This window comes from Aethalodelphis obliquidens, unplaced genomic scaffold (genome assembly GCF_003676395.1).
Source record: "Aethalodelphis obliquidens isolate GAN/ISIS:26980383/991018 unplaced genomic scaffold, ASM367639v1 scaffold14, whole genome shotgun sequence".
NCBI classification, from domain to species: domain Eukaryota; kingdom Metazoa; phylum Chordata; class Mammalia; order Artiodactyla; family Delphinidae; genus Aethalodelphis; species Aethalodelphis obliquidens.
In genome coordinates, this window is record NW_020837958.1 from 14,248,646 (window position 1) to 14,268,634 (window position 19,989).

At 37.1% G+C, this 19,989-nt stretch overlaps 1 protein-coding gene across 5 annotated transcripts in view; it reads right to left on the minus strand.

Annotated features, from left to right (window-relative positions):
- The window catches only part of CAPRIN1 (cell cycle associated protein 1), a 37,123-nt gene that overhangs the window by 14,543 nt on the left and 2,591 nt on the right, over positions 1 to 19,989 (minus strand). For 4 of the 5 annotated variants that reach the window (XR_003434485.1, XR_003434486.1, XM_027115056.1 and 1 more), the window contains exons 3-9: positions 9,481 to 9,543; positions 9,281 to 9,367; positions 6,714 to 6,952; positions 6,539 to 6,621; positions 2,733 to 2,870; positions 1,061 to 1,113; positions 897 to 983 (exon numbers count right to left, since the gene is read on the minus strand). Coding sequence is in view for 3 of the 5 variants with exons in the window: in XM_027115056.1 (XP_026970857.1) it covers positions 897 to 983; positions 1,061 to 1,113; positions 2,733 to 2,870; positions 6,539 to 6,621; positions 6,714 to 6,952; positions 9,281 to 9,367; positions 9,481 to 9,543 (750 nt within the window). In the remaining 2 variants the exon portion in view is untranslated. The remainder of the gene's footprint in view (positions 1 to 896; positions 984 to 1,060; positions 1,114 to 2,732; positions 2,871 to 6,538; positions 6,622 to 6,713; positions 6,953 to 9,280; positions 9,368 to 9,480; positions 9,544 to 19,989) is intronic. The other variant, XM_027115057.1, reaches the window with a different exon arrangement.

Here is a 19,989-nt window from a genome sequence, read left to right on the forward strand (position 1 = left end):
TCACCATGTTGCATTTCAGATTTACCTTGTAAACTGCTTTCAAGAAAGACTACCTGTTATAACTTCCTAAAATTATGTGTTTTGCTTAAACTGTTAAGCCTTCTATATTAAGCAAACCTATATATCTATACCAAATATATATCTATCTCAGTACATGATATATAATGAGCATTCAAGAAATGTTAGCTATTATTATCATCAAGCTTTGAGTTCCCATCATTTCATTCTCTCTGGCAATACCATAGGATCAAGCTCTATCACCTCATCAAAACTGTTACAAAAGCCAAAGCTCACTCTGTCATTTTTCTAGCTCTAATAATTTCTGATTATTGTTTTTAGTAATTCCCTGCTACTGAAAAATATCACTAATTTTTATTACATCAAATTTATATTCCTCTGTCTGGCTTTTAAGTCTGGGCAAGTCATATCTGTTAAGCCTGGGCAAGTCACAACCTTATTTCCTTTGTAAGCAATACTGAGCTAACAGAGCCTGGTAACCAAACAGCACTAGGGTGAAGGAGAAGTCTAAGATGACACTCCAACGTACCCCTGTAAGGTAGTCTTTCTGAAGGCTATCCATGTGGGAGCCCAGATTTTTATAGAGCAACCTGATAACAGACAAATCATGTACTTTAACAGACAGATTAACCCCATAAATTATAAATGGATATTTGTATATTTTTTTGTAATTGTATCAGCAAAGCAGTGATTATATTAAATATCCTCAAAGACAAACAAATCACCTTTTAAACAGAACAGTCTTACATGATGAGTTTGTTATTCTAATAAATGTACTAAGAATGCAAAAGACTTAACAATCTAAAATTGTTCTTAGGAGAGATAAGAATTACTAACTAAAGACAAAAGACATCAACCTTGTAACAGAGAGCTCTTACCTCAACTGTTTCAACTGTCCACTCATCTACCTGCTCCTTTTCACCACTGCTGAACTGTGTTTCTGCCATAAATTGTCTATTTACATACTGCAAAGCAAAGTAAATGTTTGAGACCTCTGTTTGAAAGGCAGAAAGGGAAAGCTAGCATTAAATAAAAATCATACCTCTGTTGATTCAACTTCACTTTGTTCAGTGTATTCTTCTGCAGGCTCAGGTTCTAAGAGGTTAAAAAATGATACAAAAGAGTGTAAGAAAACTTTTTTTAAGTTAACAATTCATTTAAATCCAAATAAGTAAACAGTTCACCATCACATAGTCTGAATTTATTTACAAAGTTATAGTTAACAGTACGTTTCTGTATTTTATTATTCTTACAATATATTCAGAAAGTGTTTTCTTTACCATTTATTCCACAATTATTTTAGTTTCAATAGTAATTATTCTGGATCAAGTATAATGCCAATAAAGCGGCATCCTAGTCTCTATTTTAATCTACTTGGTAAAAGTGGTAAGGGGGGAAAAAAATGTCTTGGGAATTCCCTGGCAGTCCAGTGATTAGGACTCGGCACTTTCACTGCCTGGGCCCGGGTTCCATCCCTAGTTGGGGAACTTAGATCCCACAAGCCTCACAGCACAGCCAAAAAAAAAAAAAAAAAAAGACTGCCTTACTGCCTTATATTGATCTGCAACCATAAATTCCATTGATGTGCAATGTTCCCTTCTAGTTTCAACCTAATGCTTACCATGTGCCAGGCACTGTATACATACTTTACAAATTACTTCCTAAATGAAGAACCTGAGGTACAGAGAAGTTCAGTAGGTTGCCCAAAGTTACACAGCTAATACGTGTTGTAGCCAAGATTCTATCCAGGCAGTCTGATTCTGGAATCCATGCTTTTACCCATTATAAAGTTTATGCTCCAACAACACTCCCTACAGTACTCAAAATTTTATTCATCATCTTACATTATCATAAAAGTCCTCACAGTAAGTGCTTACCTACCTATTAGTGATATGCTAGGTGCCAGAATAGATCTCTGGTGACTGAGGAATTTATAGTTCAAGATCATGGAGTTATAATCACTCCATCATAAAAAAAACCAGAAAACCTCATACCATTCACCTCATATACTGGCATTGCAAGCAGCAATAAATCTGTGTACATCAGCCAAAAACCTATTTGAAAAACCTTACAACAGTTGCTCCCTCATCCATACTCCAGCCTAGCAATACTGCAGCAAGAGAAATACCAGTCTGTAACAATGATCAACATAAACAAGATAGGGGCTTCCCTGGTGGCACACTGGTTAAGAATCCACCTGCTGATGCAGGGGACATAGGTTCGAGCCCTGGTCCAGGAAGATCACACATGCTGTGGAGCAACTAAGCCTGTGCGCCACAACTACTGAGCCTGTGCTCCAGAGCCCGCGAGCCACAACTACTGAGCCCACGTGCCAGAACTACTGAAGCCCACACGCCTAGAGCCCGTGCTCCACAACAAGAGAAGCCACCACAATGAGAATCCAGCACACCGCAACAAAGAGTAGCCCCCGCTCGCCGCAACTAGAGAAGAGCCCGCGCGCAGCAACAAAGACCCAACACAGCCAAAAATAAAATAATTTTAAAAATAAAACTAAAAAAAAGATAAACAACTGATATTTAATGCCTCTGGGAATTACTCTTAACATGCTTTGTCTTAATATTTGGTCATGCTTAAAGTTTCTTTAAAGATCTAAGTGTACAAATATAACTAAATAAATGTATAGCTTGAACTTGTGGCAAAGGAAAGTAAAACCAGGACCCTAAACTAAAGCTCATATCCACCTGAGTACTCACCAGCTTCAGCTACCTGGTCTTCAACTGCAGGTGCTGAGGCTGCCTCTTCTTCCTCACACAGCCCATTCTGGTGGTTGTGAGTGCTGTCAAAGTAGTTTGACTGGAAAACACGCTCAACAATTTCCTTTAGAGCTTTATCTAAAAACAGAATATTAATTATAGTCTTGGACTATCTGAGGATGCCTGACTTAAAAGATTCAACATTCTACAAAATATAGTGGTAAGAAAAAAAAACCCATCAACTGTTACTTAAAAACATAAAACCATTAAATTCCAACAGAAATTTATTACAGAATAGGGAACAAGAAATTATTTGTATTAAATTTTTAAGTATTTTAAATAAGTTAGTCCAAAAAAACCCTGACAATTATCATTTATTCATTCAATAAACATTTACTTAGCACCTAACTGTATGTTAAGCAATGAACTAGGCACTGGGGCTACAGAGAGGTATGTAAAGATACAGTATCTGCCCTCACTAAGTGAACAGTCCAATAAAGAAGAGTTATCAGATACTCACAAAAACAGTAAAATTACATCTGTGAAAAGTACTACACAGAAGTACAATGGACTGGACCTAATCAGGGAGAGACCATGAGAGGCTTTTCTGGTATAAGGGCTGCAAGAGCTGGGATCTGAAAGGTGAGTAGTAGAGAGGAAACAAGTGTTTCAAGGCAGAGGCAACAGCATCTACAAAGCCCTGTACACAGGGTGCCAAATACAAGAAAATTAAAGTATGCATTGTGGCGGGAGCATAGGGAGTGAGAAAACGCATAAGGAGAGATGAGTCTGGAGAGACTGGTAAGAGCCAGAATATGCAAGGTCTTACAAACTAAGGGCAAATGTATATAAAATGTGATTAAAATAAAACCATTAAAAGATTTTAAAGAGGAATGGATGGTGAATTCAGTTAAGAGACTGCATTAGACAACAGAAAGGCAGAAAAGTAGAGAAAAAGAAGTAGATTCAAAAGATATTTAAAAGGAAAATAAAATTGTCAGAATTTGGTACGTAAAGGGGACAGGGCGGTGGGGGAAGGTTTGTGTCAGGAGTTAATCTCCATTTCCTGGCCTTGTATAGTAGATGTAGAGCAAGACTATTAAATAGGTCACTATACAGAAAAATGAAACTTCAGGGACATTATATCAAAGTATTATAAAATTAATGCTATTAAAAGTAAAACTATAGGGGGACTTCCCTAGTGTTACAGTGGTTAAGACTCCACGCTCCCAGTGCAGGGGTCCCAGATTCGATCCCTGGTCCGGGAACTAGATCCCACACGCATGCCGCAACTAAGAGTTCACAAGCCACAACTAAGGAGCCCGAGAGCTGCAACTAAGACCCGATGCAACCAAATAAATAAATAAATATTTTTTTTTTAAAAAGTAAAGCTATTGGGAATTCCCTGGCAGTCCAGTAGTTAGGACTGCGCTCTCACTGCTGAGGGCCCGGTTCAAGCCCTGGTCAGGGAACTAAAACCCCGCAAGCCACACAGCACAGCCAAATAAATAACTAAATAAATATTGACTTTTATATATATATATATATATATACACACACACACACACACACACACACACACACACACACACACACACACATATATATTCACACACACACACACACATATAATATATATGTTTATTTATTTGGCTGTGTCGGGTCTTAGTTGCAGCACACAGGATCTTCGTTGCGGCATGCGGGATCTTTCACTCTTCTCTAGTTGTGGCACGTGGGATCAGTTGCCCAGCAGCATGTGGGATCTCAGTTCCCCGACCAGGGACCAAACCCGTGTCCCCTGCATTGGAAGGCGGATTCTTAACCACTGGACCACCAGGGAAGTCCCAATAACTATTAACTTTTGAATGCTGAACACTTCACATGTTTTCCTTCCCCTGCTTCAGAATCTCCTGCCTCAGAACTATTTTAAAAAAACTTATGAAAACTGAATGCACATAAAAACACTAATATGAGTAAATTATATCTTTCCATTAACTATAAAGATGTTACATTCCTCAGATGCAGGAATGAGGCCAGGTAGAAAATAACACCAAAACAAGCTACGGCTTAGACTTTAACCCTTGTTACTCCTCAACAGTGCTCATGAAAATTTTATCAGGCTTGACCTAAAGCTACTTTTTGAAGCTAACAAGTTTATACACGTCAACTGCTTTCTAATCAAACTTCAAGTGGGGAATTCAGTACATATTTGTAGCAGAACTAAAATCAAGAAGCCAAAAAGTTTTTTTTTAACGAAGAAATACAGACAACACAAGTTAACAAACCAAGAAAATGATTTCTTACGTGAAAAGACACAAAAGCATTGGTTCCTCATATTTGATTTACCCATCTCCTTAAAGCAAATACACTCCAAATTACATCATACAATTTTGCCAGAAAAAGTATAAGCTCTTTTCAACCAAATAGCTAAAAACAGGGTATAAACAGATATTTTTGCCTTAATATGTTCAAAAATCTACTTCCCTAAATCGACATTAAAAATAGCTAAGAATCTATTCCCTGACTAAGGGGTTAAAATCTAAAATTCCTAATTTACTGAGGTAGTGTAACTTAAAAATATCCTTTAAAAACAAAAAAAAATCAACAGGGCTTCCCTGGTGGCGCACTGGTGAGAGTCCACCTGCCAATGCAGGGGACACGGGTTCGTGCCCCGGTCCGGGAGGATTCCACATGCCGCGGAGCGGCTGGGCCCATGAGCCATGGCCGCTGGGCCTGCGCGTCCGAAGCCTGTGCTCCGCAACGGGAGAGGCCACAACAGTGAGAGGCCCGCGTACCGAAAAAAAAAAAAAAAAATCATACAACTGCATATTTACAGTTAAGGAGTTCACATATAGAATACTGGCCTAGATATTAGCTTTTTAAAAAACATAGGAAAAAATGAATGTCCCAAATTGGCAGAAGTTTAAGAAAAACTAAAGATAGACTAAGGCTATGACCATGAGTAGAATGTACAGGGTGCAGTAAATGTTTTTCACAAAATTTCATCTGTAAGGAAAAACCAGTCCCCATCTAGTACCAAAAACAATGAAAGTCAATTTGGTATTAATCTGTCCACCTCAAGCAAAATAAGTTATGAACAAAACCATGTTAATTTAGGACTCCCATCTTTATAGATTTTTGATTGGTTGATGCTGGTGTTTTGACTTACACACAAAAAAATTGCAAAAAATAAATAAAAAAAAAGATACAAAAAGGAAATAAACCAAAAAGTAAACAGTGGATTAACGTTATTTACACAGTTCTAAAATTTCTTTAATATTTATTTTTATTTTATTTTATTGTGGAAAGAACCCTTAGCATGAGATCTACCTTTTAACAAATTTTTTTTTCAACAAAATTTAAGTGTACCATATATTATTGTTGACTACAGGTGCGATGTTGTACAGCAGACCTCTAGAATTTATTCATCTTGCTTGAATGAAACTTTATGCCCAGTGATTAGTAAGTCCCCATTCCCCCTCCCCCCAGCCCCTGGAAAATAGCATTTCCTTCTTTGATTCTATGAATTTGACTTTTTTTTTTTTTTAAACATCTTTATTGGAGTATAATTGCTTTACAATGTTGTGTTAGTTTCTGCTGTATAACAAAGTGTATCAGCTATATATCCCCATATCCCCTCCCTCTTGCCTCTTTCTCCCACCCTCCCTTATCCCACCCCTCTAGGTGGTCACAAAGCATGGAGCTGATCTCCCTGTGCTATGGAGCTGCTTCCCACTAGGTATCTATCTTACATTAAATTTTAAAGATTCTTAGTCACAAAATCAAAAGTTGTCAGTGATACTCACAGGTTGTTCCACATACAGGTTTTTCCTTCCCTTCCAGCAAGTCCCACAGGTGAATGGAGGCATGTTCATACTGCTCATTCAACCTTGTAATAATAATAAAACAGCTAGTTAATTACCTTTCGGTTGTCTACTCAACACAACATTTAGAAATTTCTATTATCAAATACCACTATACCTCAAGCTCATGTCCCGTTCAGGGTCTGCTAACTTGTAGAACTCATCCAGCAACGACAGTTCCTCTTCTGACAATATTGGCACTCCATTCAAACCTTGCTTGAGGTCAGTTCTCACTTCGTCATCTCCCAATTTGTCCAAAACATACTGCAGCTCAAGCACAGTTTTTAAACGTTTCTGTTCAGCTTCTTCTCTCATAAGCTGCTCCCGACGTGCTGTCTTCTTTATTGTTTTCTGAATCTGCATAAGAATATAAACATAGACGTAGAAATAAGTTTTACGAAACTCCTTTACATCAATTTCAGGTCCAATGTAAATAAGACATATTTCATTCACTGAGTTAAATGAGACCCTGATATACAAAAGAATGACTCCCAACTTAAAAACAATTTAATAAGTAATCTGTTTTAAGTAGCTGCTGGAAATTCAAAATACATCTTTTCCTAGAAGGTATTACACTATGGAAATGGTATCAATGAAACAATATATTGGGGATTTGCTTCAAAATAATCTAGCAGGCAGGGAGCAAGGGAGTAGGTGTATAGATGAAATATAATTGCCCATGAAATCATGGTAACTGTAAAAGCTAGGTATAGGTAAATGTGAGCTCATTATAGTCTTTTCTTTAGTTTTTAAATTTTCCATAATAAAAAGTATAAAAACTAAAAACTTTAATTAAGGTTCTGAGACAATTAAAAAAGAAACCTAACCAACAGCCACAATAAAAAAAAATCTTATCTATGTCTATCTCTATGAAAAAATGGTTCAAAATACTAATTTCAATTGCCTACTATTGACTCACAAGAAGATGTCAAACCCACTACTCATCCCAACAATCCACCACTTCCATTCTAGGAAGAAAGGCAGGAATGAGAAAATAAGTCAAGAAAGCAAAAGTAAGATAATAAAGAAAGCCACTTTGGATGAAATGAGGAGTTCAAGTAGGGAAGACTATGAAGACTTGAAAAGGTAGGCTGGAACTAGGTTAAAGAAGCTCTTGAACCAAAACAAAAAAAGCGTTTAATAACTGTGGAAAGTGCAACAAAGGATCAGAGTTAAATAAAAGGACTGCCAATGAAGTTAAAGGCCCAGTGAAAAGTTCCTGAAAACACCAGTGTTAAAAAAAGAAGCAAAGGAGGATACAAGTATTTTCATTTACATAGTGACAGTAGCTTCAAAAATAGATTCTATATTAAATTGTATATAGCAATTCTACTTCTGTGACCCATATTTTTTTTTTTAAATCAGAAACAAGAAATTGGACAGGGTTCATCAAGCCTGAGGCTCTGATCTAAGCCAAGTGGAACAAATCCCTACTTGGGTGTAAATTAAATTTCCCTTACTCTGTTTTGAGGGGTATCAATATTTTCCACCTTTAATCAAATTTAATAAGTAACAATAATATTAAGTGCATGAAATAGTTATACGTCAAATACTGTTATAAGCATAACCCTATAATGAGGTAGGCACTATTACTGCCATTTTTACTGTTATAAGCACAACCCTATACTGAGGCACTATTACTGCCTCTCCCCTCTCCCTTTTTCTCCCATCCTTTCCTTTCTATCCTACTGGCTCTGTTTCTCTGGAAAACCCTGACTTATACAGGTACAGACTCTTTCAAAGTCATACAGCTATTAAGTGAAAGTGGCAGAGTCAGGATTCAAATCAGGCAGTTTGGTTCCAATCAGAACTCTTCATCTCTGTACTGCATTGTCTCTCATCACATAATAAACTGTTTTGTTTATTCATTTCACCAAATCAGAGACAACTTTAAATTTCAACGTTGTTATAAGCCTTTCTCCAAATAAGCTAACACTAATTCACAAGGATATCAATTTTCTGGTCTCAACTTTCAACAACTTATTTGACTTTGTTCATATTTAATTTTATCCTGTTCCCAAAGGCTTCTGTCACATCAAAAGATGTTTGGGGAAAAACACACCACTTTGTTGGATCAAGAGTTGATACAAGTGCAATATATTAGTCGGCCGCATCCCTTAAGATCTCTATGGAGAAAGTAGTTACCTATTATATCAACAGGTTTCTTTATTTTCTGATAGTTAACGGGATTGTAACATAGTCATGAGGCATAAGGAATACATGGAAGATAAATGTCTATCACGTTTATACAGTTATCTCTCCGTAGCCAAGGGGAATCGATTCCAGGACCACCCCCCACCCCACCCCCCGTGGATACCAAAATCCATGGATGTTCCAAGTCCCTTACAGTCCACACTCTGTATCTGCAGATTCAACCAACCTAGGATTTCGATCCTCGGATGAAGATCCCGTATATACAGAAGGCTGTTATATTTGCATAAATAATTTTTTAAACCAACGATACATGTCTGTCATATATGAAACTCAGTCCTTTTAAAAGGCATCTTTCAGGTGTTACACTAAACTTTACAGAATTGGAAAGCATCTTAGATATAACTGGATCCAATCCTCTCCCCCTTGCAGAAAGCTTATCAACAGTAATGCAAGAATTAAAACTCGAAGAGACAAAATTTTCTGCCCTCCTCATTTTTAATATTTCATAAACATATGCTATTTTTTACTTACATCTTGGCTTAATGCCATGAAACTCCTCTGTAGTTCTTTTGCAAACTCCAAGTTATTTGTGACTTCCTGGTACTTAGATACAGCATCCTAAAATAACAAAGAAAGAACCCGACTTTACTGGAAACACAAAGAAACACAAAATTAATTTTCCTATTAAAATTAATGAGCATAAAATCTTAATAAAAATATAACATCTTTACCAGCTGATCTTGATTAAGCCTTTCCCCTTTGTTCATTCGTTCCTGATAATCATCAAGCTTGCCCTATATTAAAAGAAAAAAAAATTATATTCCATACTGAAAGTATATACCAGCTTAACCATGCTAAAATAACAAACCCACATAATTCTCTAAGTTTGTCTCAAATCTTGCTATAAATATACTTTTTAGATATACTACAGTTTAAGTTAGTATATAAAATAGCTTTAATTGTGAGTTAAAAAATGAATTTAAATACCCCAGCCATGCTGAATGATACCAAATACTGTTATTATAAGCCAATGAAAAAAACGCTGCTTATTTTTTAGGTTTCTCAAAAAAGATATGCATCAGATGGCCCAGGCATATAATACTCATCCACATAAGTGAGGGCCACAATTTGGTGAAAATCCCAGTTACACCCAAGTGAGCATATCAGACATTTTATTAAGTGTTAAATTTTTGTCCCTCCCTCCCCCTGCCAAAGAATTCATGTAAGTGACATAAAAGAGTTTATTTTTCCTGAATAAACACACATGCATATTGTCTTTGATATGCCTCATTCATTTCCCTTGAACTGAAATAATTTCAAGCTATCATATCACCTACAGGCACAGTACACTAGTCAACAGCTTTTCTTTTATTATTTTCTCACAGATGTCATTAACGTGCGGGGGGGGGGGGGGAAGAAGTTAAGCCTCTGGTTCAAGGTCATCTCCCTCCCCGCCACCCCTAAGTTGAAAACTTTGGAGGTTTCCTAGGCTACTACTATTAGATAAGCACCCCCTGCCCACCCCCCGCGGAGATACTCAGGTACTGAAGCACAGTTAAAAATTCAGATATTGTTTTAATAAGTTGAAATCTAAATTGAGGGGCGGGGGGGGGGGGGGGGGCGTGGGCGGAATTCCCTGGTGGTCCAGTGGTTAAGACTCCATGCTCCCAATGCAGGGGCCCGGGGTGCCATCCTTGGTAAGGGACCTAGATCCTGCACACAACAACAAAGATCTCACATGCCACAACTAAGAGCCAGCGCAGCCAAATAAATATTTTTTTAAAAAATAAAATAAAATAAAATTTTAAATAATCACAATAAATTACAAACATATATAATACTTTACCCTTAGCAATAATAAAATAATGAAGAAACCAAATACAAAGTAAGGGTCTGATAAAATTCAGAGGCACAGAAACAAGTTTAAAAGCAACGCTAGAAAGGTGTTTGAGGTCAAATGATCCATTTTCTTTATGGCAGAAAAGACAGTAGTCAACTTTCATAGCCATTCTACCCTAAATGAAACAGCCTATCACAATTCCTTAGTTATACGGAAGGTAAATAAAATCAATACAATCATTAAAACATTAAAGGATGATGAAACTATCCAATTTTATTTAGGTGAACTATTTACACAATCAACAAGCTTCCAACTAAACACATATAAAATTCAAGTCTACCAGATGAAAATCAAGATTTTTACACTGATATGACAGGCCTAACCCCATGTGCAAAAGATAAGCTCAACTGCCTCAAACACTCTGAGGATGGAACAAAGACAGTTCATTCATTTTTTTAAAAGGGTAGGCTTATTTTTCTTTAAGAAATAAAAAACAAGTTAAGATTTGCTTTTAATTATGATTTAGGATGTAATAACAGCGTTATAATCTGCATTTCACTATTTAGAAATATACAAATAGAAGATATGCAGACAGAAGGGGGGCCTGAAATTTAGTGTCAGTACACAGTTAAAATTCTAGCAACCAGGCAAAAGAAAAACTACTATTAGCTTATACCTTGCATTTATTATCTTCCCTTTTTATGGTATTATACATTTTTCAAGGAAACTGTTGCTAGATCAGGACATTAATACACAGTGAATGTCCTACATATCCCACAAGGGATAGTTTTTTGTTTTTGGTTTTTTTGGGGTTTTTTTTTTTTTTGCAGTATGCGGGCCTCTCACTGTTGTGGTCTCTCCCGTTGCGGAGCACAGGCTCGGGACACACAGGCTCAGCGGCCATGGCTCACGGGCCCCGCCGCTCCGCCGGGGCACGAACCCGCATCCCCTGCATCGGCAGGCGGACTCTCAACCACTGCGCCACCAGAGAAGCCCAAGGGATAGTTTTATATACCTAGATTTTTTTAAAAAAAAATAAATTTGGGCTTCCCTGGTGGCGCAGTGGTTGGGAGTCCGCCTGCCGATGCAGGGGACGCGGGTTCGTGCCCCGGTCCGGGAGGACCCCACGTGAGCCACTGCCGTGGGGCCTGCGCGTCCGGAGCCTGTGCTCCGCAACGGGAGGGGCCACAGCAGTGAGAGGCCCGCGTACCGCAAAAAAACAAAACAAACAAACAAAATATTTATTTATTTATTTTTGGCTGCGTTGGGTCTTCTTCATTGCCGCACGCAGGCTTTCTCTAGCTGTGGCAAGCGGGGGCTACTTTTCGTTGAGGTGCGCGGGCTTCTCATTGTGGTGGCTTCTCTTGTTGCAGAGCACGGGCTCTAGGCGCACGGGCTTCAGGAGCTGTGGCTCGCCGGCTCTAGAGCGCAGGCTCAGTAGTTGTGGTGCCCAGGCTTAGTTACTCTGTGGCATGCGGGATCTTTCCGGACCAGGGCTCAAACCCATGTCCCTCCCCTGCATTGGCAGGAGGATTCTTAACCACTGCGCCACCAGGGAAGCCCTATACCTAGCTTTAACTTTGTCATTTAATGTCTCGAGAACTTAAAACTCCTGAAAAATGCCTATATATATATATATATATATATATATATATACACACACACACACACACACACACACACATATACGTATGAAAAACAAAGATTTTTTTAAATGTTAAGAATGGTACCTGAGTGGTACAATTATAGGTGGAATCTTTTTCCTTTTTTTGTACACTTAGATATTCTGCAATAGACATATAATAAAAAATTAAAACCTTGTGCTATATAAAAGATGTTAAGATTGTTAGATTTCAGGATATTGTCAGGACCTTCACCTATAATAATCCTTGAGTATGAATCTATATTATCCTAGGACAAGATATCCTATAGCAGAAAAGCTCCAATTTTCTACACAATAGGAAATTTACTATTCATCTAACCCAGAGATCTATGGCAGATTACATTTTCTAAAGATGGCTCCCACGTACTGTTCTACAATGTGACCTTGGCACTTCCCCATTAAGAACTAATCCAATTCCTCTGCCATTTTATTGAGTGGATGCCAACCAACAGTGTACAGTGGAAGTAATCCCGTATGACTTCCAGGGTTGAGTCATTAACAGCACTGCATCTCTGCCCTGTTTGCTGGTCACTAAAACCAATCATGTTTGGAATCCTGAGCTAACATATAAGAAGTTCAATAACCCCGAGGCTGCCATGCTATGAGGAAGCTAAGCCATGAAGACAGGTCTCATGTAAGAATTCTGGTCAGCAATCCTAGTGTTAAGTCATCCTAGCCCAGGCATCAGACATGTGAGTAAACAAGGCTGAGTCTTCCCAGCTGAGGCCCCAGGCATCATAGAGCAGGTCAACCCCGCTGCATGCCCTGTCTGAATCCCTGACAGGCATCTTCTGTGCTCATGATGCGATGAGGTAAGTGTTGGAGTAATCTGTCACACAGCAATAACTGGAAGGTTAAGAGGTAAGTAAACAGAGAAAGCAGCTACTCTGTGAAACTCAGCTTCATAGTACACATCTTCATGGAATACTGTCATCAAAAAAGGATGCAAAAAGACCTCTGTGCAGCCAAAATAAAGATCTATGCATTAAACACAAGTAGAAAAATTGTTCATTTGGGGTTAAAATTGGTAGTATGAACTTAGTCACTACATAAATAAGGACTTGGTTGTCAAACTGACAGATCCAGCATTAACCACAACAAAAACAGAGAGGCAAAGACAGGAGTGAAGGACTCCAGACAAACACAGCTTTTTTTCTTCCCTAAGCTAGAACATGGTTCCTAACTTATAAAGTGGTAAAGACGAATTTGTGGTTCCTAACTTATAAAGTGGTAAAGACAAATTCTTTCTCTACTCATATCATCCACATAAAATGAATATTAAGGTTTTTTTTTTCCAGGAGAATGTAGTCGTTTTTCTAGCATCAGATATCTTAATCAGAAAGCCTACCACAATATTGATATAACTGAAACCTGCCCTCTTAGATTCTATCTTGAAATATCTGTACTGAAAATTCAATTTAGGGTTCCTTTTTCAACTACTGAGCAGCCTGAATGTATTAAAAATTCATTTATAGCACCACATATGAGCAAGATAAAAAATCAGGCCATTTTCCAGACTACTCAGAGTCTCTAAAGCAGAACCATGGGATAGCAGTGGGACAGACATTACCCAGTAAATGTCAAAAGACTATATAGTCATGTAGTACTAAGAAATAATTGTCCCAACAAGTGCTGTCCAGTCCTACTCGCCTGTTTCTTTGTTGCCTATAATAGTTGACAGTGTTTGTTATGTGACAGACCACATTCAAATTTAAAGTATCAGGGAGGCACTATTATCAATCATATTTCATCTAAATGGAAACTGAAAGAATGGGCAATTAAATAACTTGCCTAAGGTCATATATCCCAGAAAAATTATGTGTGCCTCAACACTTGCCCACTCTGTATTCCAGCCACCGCTACATTTCATTTCTGCCCTCCTGCTGCTGTTTTCCTCCTTTTCCTTCTCCAGAATCACAGTACACCCAGATCCTCCATTCTTCCCAAAGATTTTTTCATCACCACCAAAGTTACTTTATTGAAATGTTTTTTAAAAATTCACTACAGGGCTTCCCTGGTGGCGCAGCGGTTGAGAGTCCGCCTGCCGACGCAGGGGACACGGGTTCGTGCCCCGGTCCGGGAAGATCCCACATGCCGCGGAGCGGCTGGGCCCGTGAGCCACGGCCGCTGAGCCTGGGCGTCCGGAGCCTGCGCTCCGCAACGGGAGAGGCCACAACAGTGAGAGGCCCGCGTACCGGAAAAAAAAAAAAAAAAAAAATTCACTACAGTGCCATGAGGGTGCCATAAGATAAATATCCAAAATAGCTGTTCTCCAGAGACTTCCTGCCTGTGATGACCAAGAAATGACACAGATGGATAATTTTTAAAATATTTTTAAATTGAACAGCTCAAAAGAAATGGCAAAAGAGATGACAGACTCCAAAAAACCAAAAATTCTTCAACTAGACAACTGTAAACAGTCAAAACAAGGAAGATTAGGAGAGACAACATCTTTAGCTCCACTATCTGGGAAATTATGTAACTTTTGTTCTCAATTAAGGGGATCTCCAAACTGAGGCAGAATACTTAAAAATGAAGTCTAAAATAACAAAAGTGGTAAGAACGCCTAGCTATATCTTAAATTATTTTACGTCTCCAGGCCAAATAAATCACTTCTGTAGTATTGAAAGAACCTGTAGAATGACGAATGGAAACACAGAAAGAGAAAGATTTCTCTTCCTCTCATCTTCCCATAATCTTCAGTGGCCCTTCTACACATTATTTCAACTCCCCAATCCCTGCATTCCTGTTCTTCACCTAGAAACATCAGTTCTGACTTTGCCCACACAGTGGTAGGCAGCTGACCCTGCCTCCAATTCACCTTCCACCAATTCAACTGAGACTCAGTTGTTAGTAAAATTCATAGAAGACAGGAAAGGTACTAAGAATCAAGTTTCTTCAATTTTTAAAGGGAGGTAGAGAGAACATACAGTACAATCCACTGATTCATAACAGCTCTCTTCAAATGCTGGAAACCTTCACATGCAGAAGTCTGAGTTGTTACAGAAAACAAAGTAAGTATTAAACAGTGGTGGCAGGGACGTAACTCTAACATCATGAGTTTAAAGAGTTGTCCAAAAATGAAATGCTTTCACTGAAAAATGAGCATTCTACCAGGCCCTAGAAGAATGATTAATGCAGAAGCTCAATGAATACCTGTCAAGACTGCAGGATTCCTGAACACTGAAGAACAGAAAAAGGATGCTAAACTAGATATTATCTAAGGTCCCACTGTAAGATAATTTTTCAGGCAGATAACTAACCAGGAGTTTAATTTGACAAGATTTTTGTCCAACTGAGAAGAGAAAAAAAAAGTTTCTGTAAAAACCTTCATTCCTTGTCCATGGCAGTAAATATGTAGTTAAATCTGAATGAATGGAAGCACCCTAGCAGGAAAATGAAAAAGTTTAAAGAGTTTCAGCATCACCTACTTTCAATTATATTCTTATAAAGTCTAAATAAAGCTTGTGCATTTGAAAAACAAATGATCAAAAAAAAAAAGAAAAGAAAAACAAATGATCATAGATAATCTTAACAAGTGTCTTTTGAATTATTAGTTGCTTTAACCAAACTACGCATTAGGATGAGTTGGTACAACTGGTTTATATACTCTGGTGGGAGTATATAAATGTAGAAAGATGTGAACTGTAATTCATTTAAAATGGAGACCAAAGATTTTTTTCCCAATGATTAAAGTATATTTCAGCTATTTCTATGTGTGGATAAGAGTATTAAGGGGAATGCAATGAAATTTCTAATAATTTACAATGGTTCAAATACCAACCTATTTGCCTACTCATCAACTTTACTCACTTAAAAAAATCCTTCAGGAAAAATCCCATTTCAATAAAAAACAGTGCAAGTAAACAGTACAAAATGTACAAAAAGCATTTTCCCCCTCATGGATTAATCCATTTTAACACGGTTTTACTGATGAAGCTACAAATACTTCTATGTAATGATTTACCCAAACTAGCAAATACTGATTTAGCATATGCCCTATGCAAGGCACGGTGTGATGTTAGTAATAGTCTCTGCCCTCCAGGAGCTTACCACCTATTTAGAAAAATACATAAGGTAAGAACATAAGGCAATATAAAAATGTAAAGGAAGTGTACAGACAATGGGTAGCCCAGAAGTTAAAGGAAGCAGACTGCATGGTCAAGAAGCATACCTTCCCCTTTCCCCAGGAAATACCAATTCTGAACTCTGCTCAATAAGGTCTCTTTCATCTATGTTTTCACACTCATGCTCTATCCAACAAAAGCACTGGTATATAGCTAGTGGGAGAAATAAAAAGATGAGAAGTCAAGCACCTTATAATTCCAACTTTGGCTGACATTCTCTTCTGCTACTCCTCTCATTCGTCTCTACTGCATACATACTATTCATTTCCTCCCCCAAAAGAAACCAATTATTAAAAAATATCCAGAAGCTTGCGAGACAAGAATTAAGATGTAAAGGTTGACACACCTCTGATTTCTCTACTGGTGACGCTATCCCCAAATCTTCTGGTCTATAACATACCAAATTTGAGGAGACTGGCAAATGTGCATTTGGGGCTTACCTAAGCACAAAGAGAAACTTCAGAGTTTAAACTTTAAGAGTTCATTTCATTACAACAATAGGGATGTCTCAGTGATACCTGGTACAATGGGACTTCAGCTGTACTGCTAGTTGCTGGAGCCCATTACCTAGACAGCCTACAAACACAAATTTAACAATGAGACGTTAATAAAGGTCTATCAAAGAAAAAATTGAAAGGTTTTTTCTTTTGCTTTCAGCGTTTTTAAACAGAGGAACTCTTAACATTAAAGTATTTGAAGTAAAAGGCTTTACTTGGTTCTACAGGATCAGCTTAAACATGAAAAATTACACTTACGTTGCAGAGCATTACAAATTCTAATTATCCCTCTAAAACATTACAAGAGACCTTGGAATTCACCCATTTCAACCTGGGTCATTTTACATGAGCATCTCAATTTCCTCTTCTGTAAAATAAATTGGAATAAATTCTCAGATGGCTTTAAGCTCTTAAAATATCTTAGATTCTGTAATAGTATGAAAATAAAATTAAGGCCATATTGTTTAAGTTTAAACTTTTGTAAGTATTTATTAATTTTTTTTAAAGATGAAGTAGTACTAGGCTAATCCTCATCTAGTTCTAAATGTAAACTAAGAAATTAATTACGTAAAATTATGACAAATTGTATGCTTAATCTCTAAGTCACACAAAATGTATTCTGATAGAAATATCTGCCACATGGGAATGATCCTAGAGTAAAGTAATATGGCCAGGTTAAGACAATACATTCTCATTATCATGCTTAGGACTCTACTCTCATTCTAGGAAAAGGTAGTGATGTTATCACATGATGGAATTCACACCTTTTCCTTTCCAAATCCAAATTTTAAACACTTCTCTATGTCACACACTCACAGAGCACACCCAGACAGGCAGAGAGAAACAAATTAAGCATTATACTTTTTTTCTCTGTGACAAGGTGAAGGCAAAACATAGTAATCTTGCCCTCTGCATTGCAGAGGAATAGTTCATGCAACCAATGGAGAAACCACCACATCAGAGATTTTAACTGTCAACAAAACTTCAGATGTTATCCCCAAGAAAAGATTTTGCTTATAAAACAATTATGAATGCTTTTGTTCAAAATACTTAGAAGAATTCTGTACAACAGCTGCACTGAAAATTCTAAATAGAGGCATACTACATTGCTCTGGAAAGAGATGTTATCCTTTCTAACACTGATAGCATCCTTTTTCAGAATAATGTTAACTGCAAAGATATAAAGAGCAAAAAGACGTTAGGAAGTATGAAAAACAGTATACTTTGGCTATCACTTCTGGTCACCTATTGGTTACAAAACTGCCAGGCCATTGTGTTAGACAACACTGATTAATCTTTCACCTCCCAAAGTCACCACTGTCTGAACTTAATGTATCTGAAAAGAGTACAACAATTTTAAATGTCATCTATTAAAACGTCCTCTATTCTACATCAAAACTGATTACATCTTACCATATAAATGAGCTCTCTCTTGAGTTAAAATTAAGACCTGGTTTCAAAATATCATCTTGCATAGCCTAGGGCCCAGTTCTATGCCAAGAAACTGATGAAGAAAACTAGGCAATCACTCAATTCATTATTACTTGTCCTTTAATCAGGTGAAAGATTGGTGAATGGAGTTTTACACTTGACTTTTTATTACAGCTGCATTTCTTCTCTATGCTAAACACTCATGAAGTCTTTATAAGCCCAAATTTCAAAAAACCACCAGGCCATTTAGTTGCATTACATAATAGGATCATATTTCATCAAAGCTAAGCATGCATTCTCACTGGACAGATGCTTCGCTTTCCTCTAATGGCTCAACTTACTAAAAAATTAACAAATAACTTTGTTTTTTCAATGAAGTGCAATAAAATTATTCCAACTCTCTATGTCTCGTTGTGATGTTACTTATCAAGCAATAATTTTTATCAGAATACTTGATTTTAGAATCCCTAGAAAAAGGCATTTTGTCCAGAAGGCTCCTATGAAAAGGTCAAAACTAAAATACTACTCAAATATAACTTGCTTAAGGAACTGAAGTAAAAAGGAATCCAGTTATAAATAGTCTCTTCCTTTACTCCACAAGCATTTCTAAAAAGGTTCAAAACTACTTTGTAAAGTAAATCCTACTTTAGGTGTGTTAGAAATGCTCACTGTTAAAAAATGAAGCACAGTTAAATCCTTTCATACAGTAACTCATCTAGATATAGAAAAAATTCCATTTAAACTAGGAACTAGATGTGCTGAGAGGAAAACCCAAATGCCTTGAGTTTCTCAAAAAGTAAAACCTATAGTTTTAATAGTAATTAAGTCACAACATCAGTACTGTCAACTCAACTAGTTAACATGTGGCTCAGTCTATTATCAAAACGCCTCACTTAACTGTCATTTGACATTTCCGCTATCTAGCAACCAAACACTGAGAAGACAGAAGATATGAAATTCATTTCTTACTTTGTGTAGTACGTTAAATCTCCATCACTACAAGGGAATTTTTCAGTATTTACTAGCCTAGTCTATAATCTCTGCAATAATAATTACATTACTTTCTTCTCTATAATTGGGGGGAGGGGGTAGGCAATATACAGTAATACAAACCTATACATGTGAATGACCAGTCATGGTTCAGGGCCTCACAGGGCTTATGAAACTAGATTTCTAATTTTTTCAGATGCATACTAGAATCTAACAGCCACCTCACAACTAAGGTACCTGCTAATCAGTGCTTGATTTTTATTATAAACACCTTACAAGAATCGTTTTTCAGCCATTAAAATATAAATATCTATATTAAGATGTCCACACTTAAAATATTACATCATTAATATTTATCTTCTGATTCCCACCCTAGAAGAAAACAGATTTCTTAGGAATTCTGAAAACAAAAACCATTCAAGCAACAACCAGATTGAGAGGATTATTTGCTGCATTAAGATATTTTTAAAAGGTACCTAAGTCTCAATTTCAAATACAGATTACAAAAACTAAATCAGATGGCAGACTCAGAAGACACTGGTCTTGGGCGTGCTTTTCCTATTACATATTTGAATGCAGCTCCTTAACAATTAAAATGCTTTTGTTGCTTTGTTAATACTGATAAATCTACTATTTAAATCATTTATAATAAACCACACAAAAGACAGAATTTTAAAACTCTAAAAATGTTT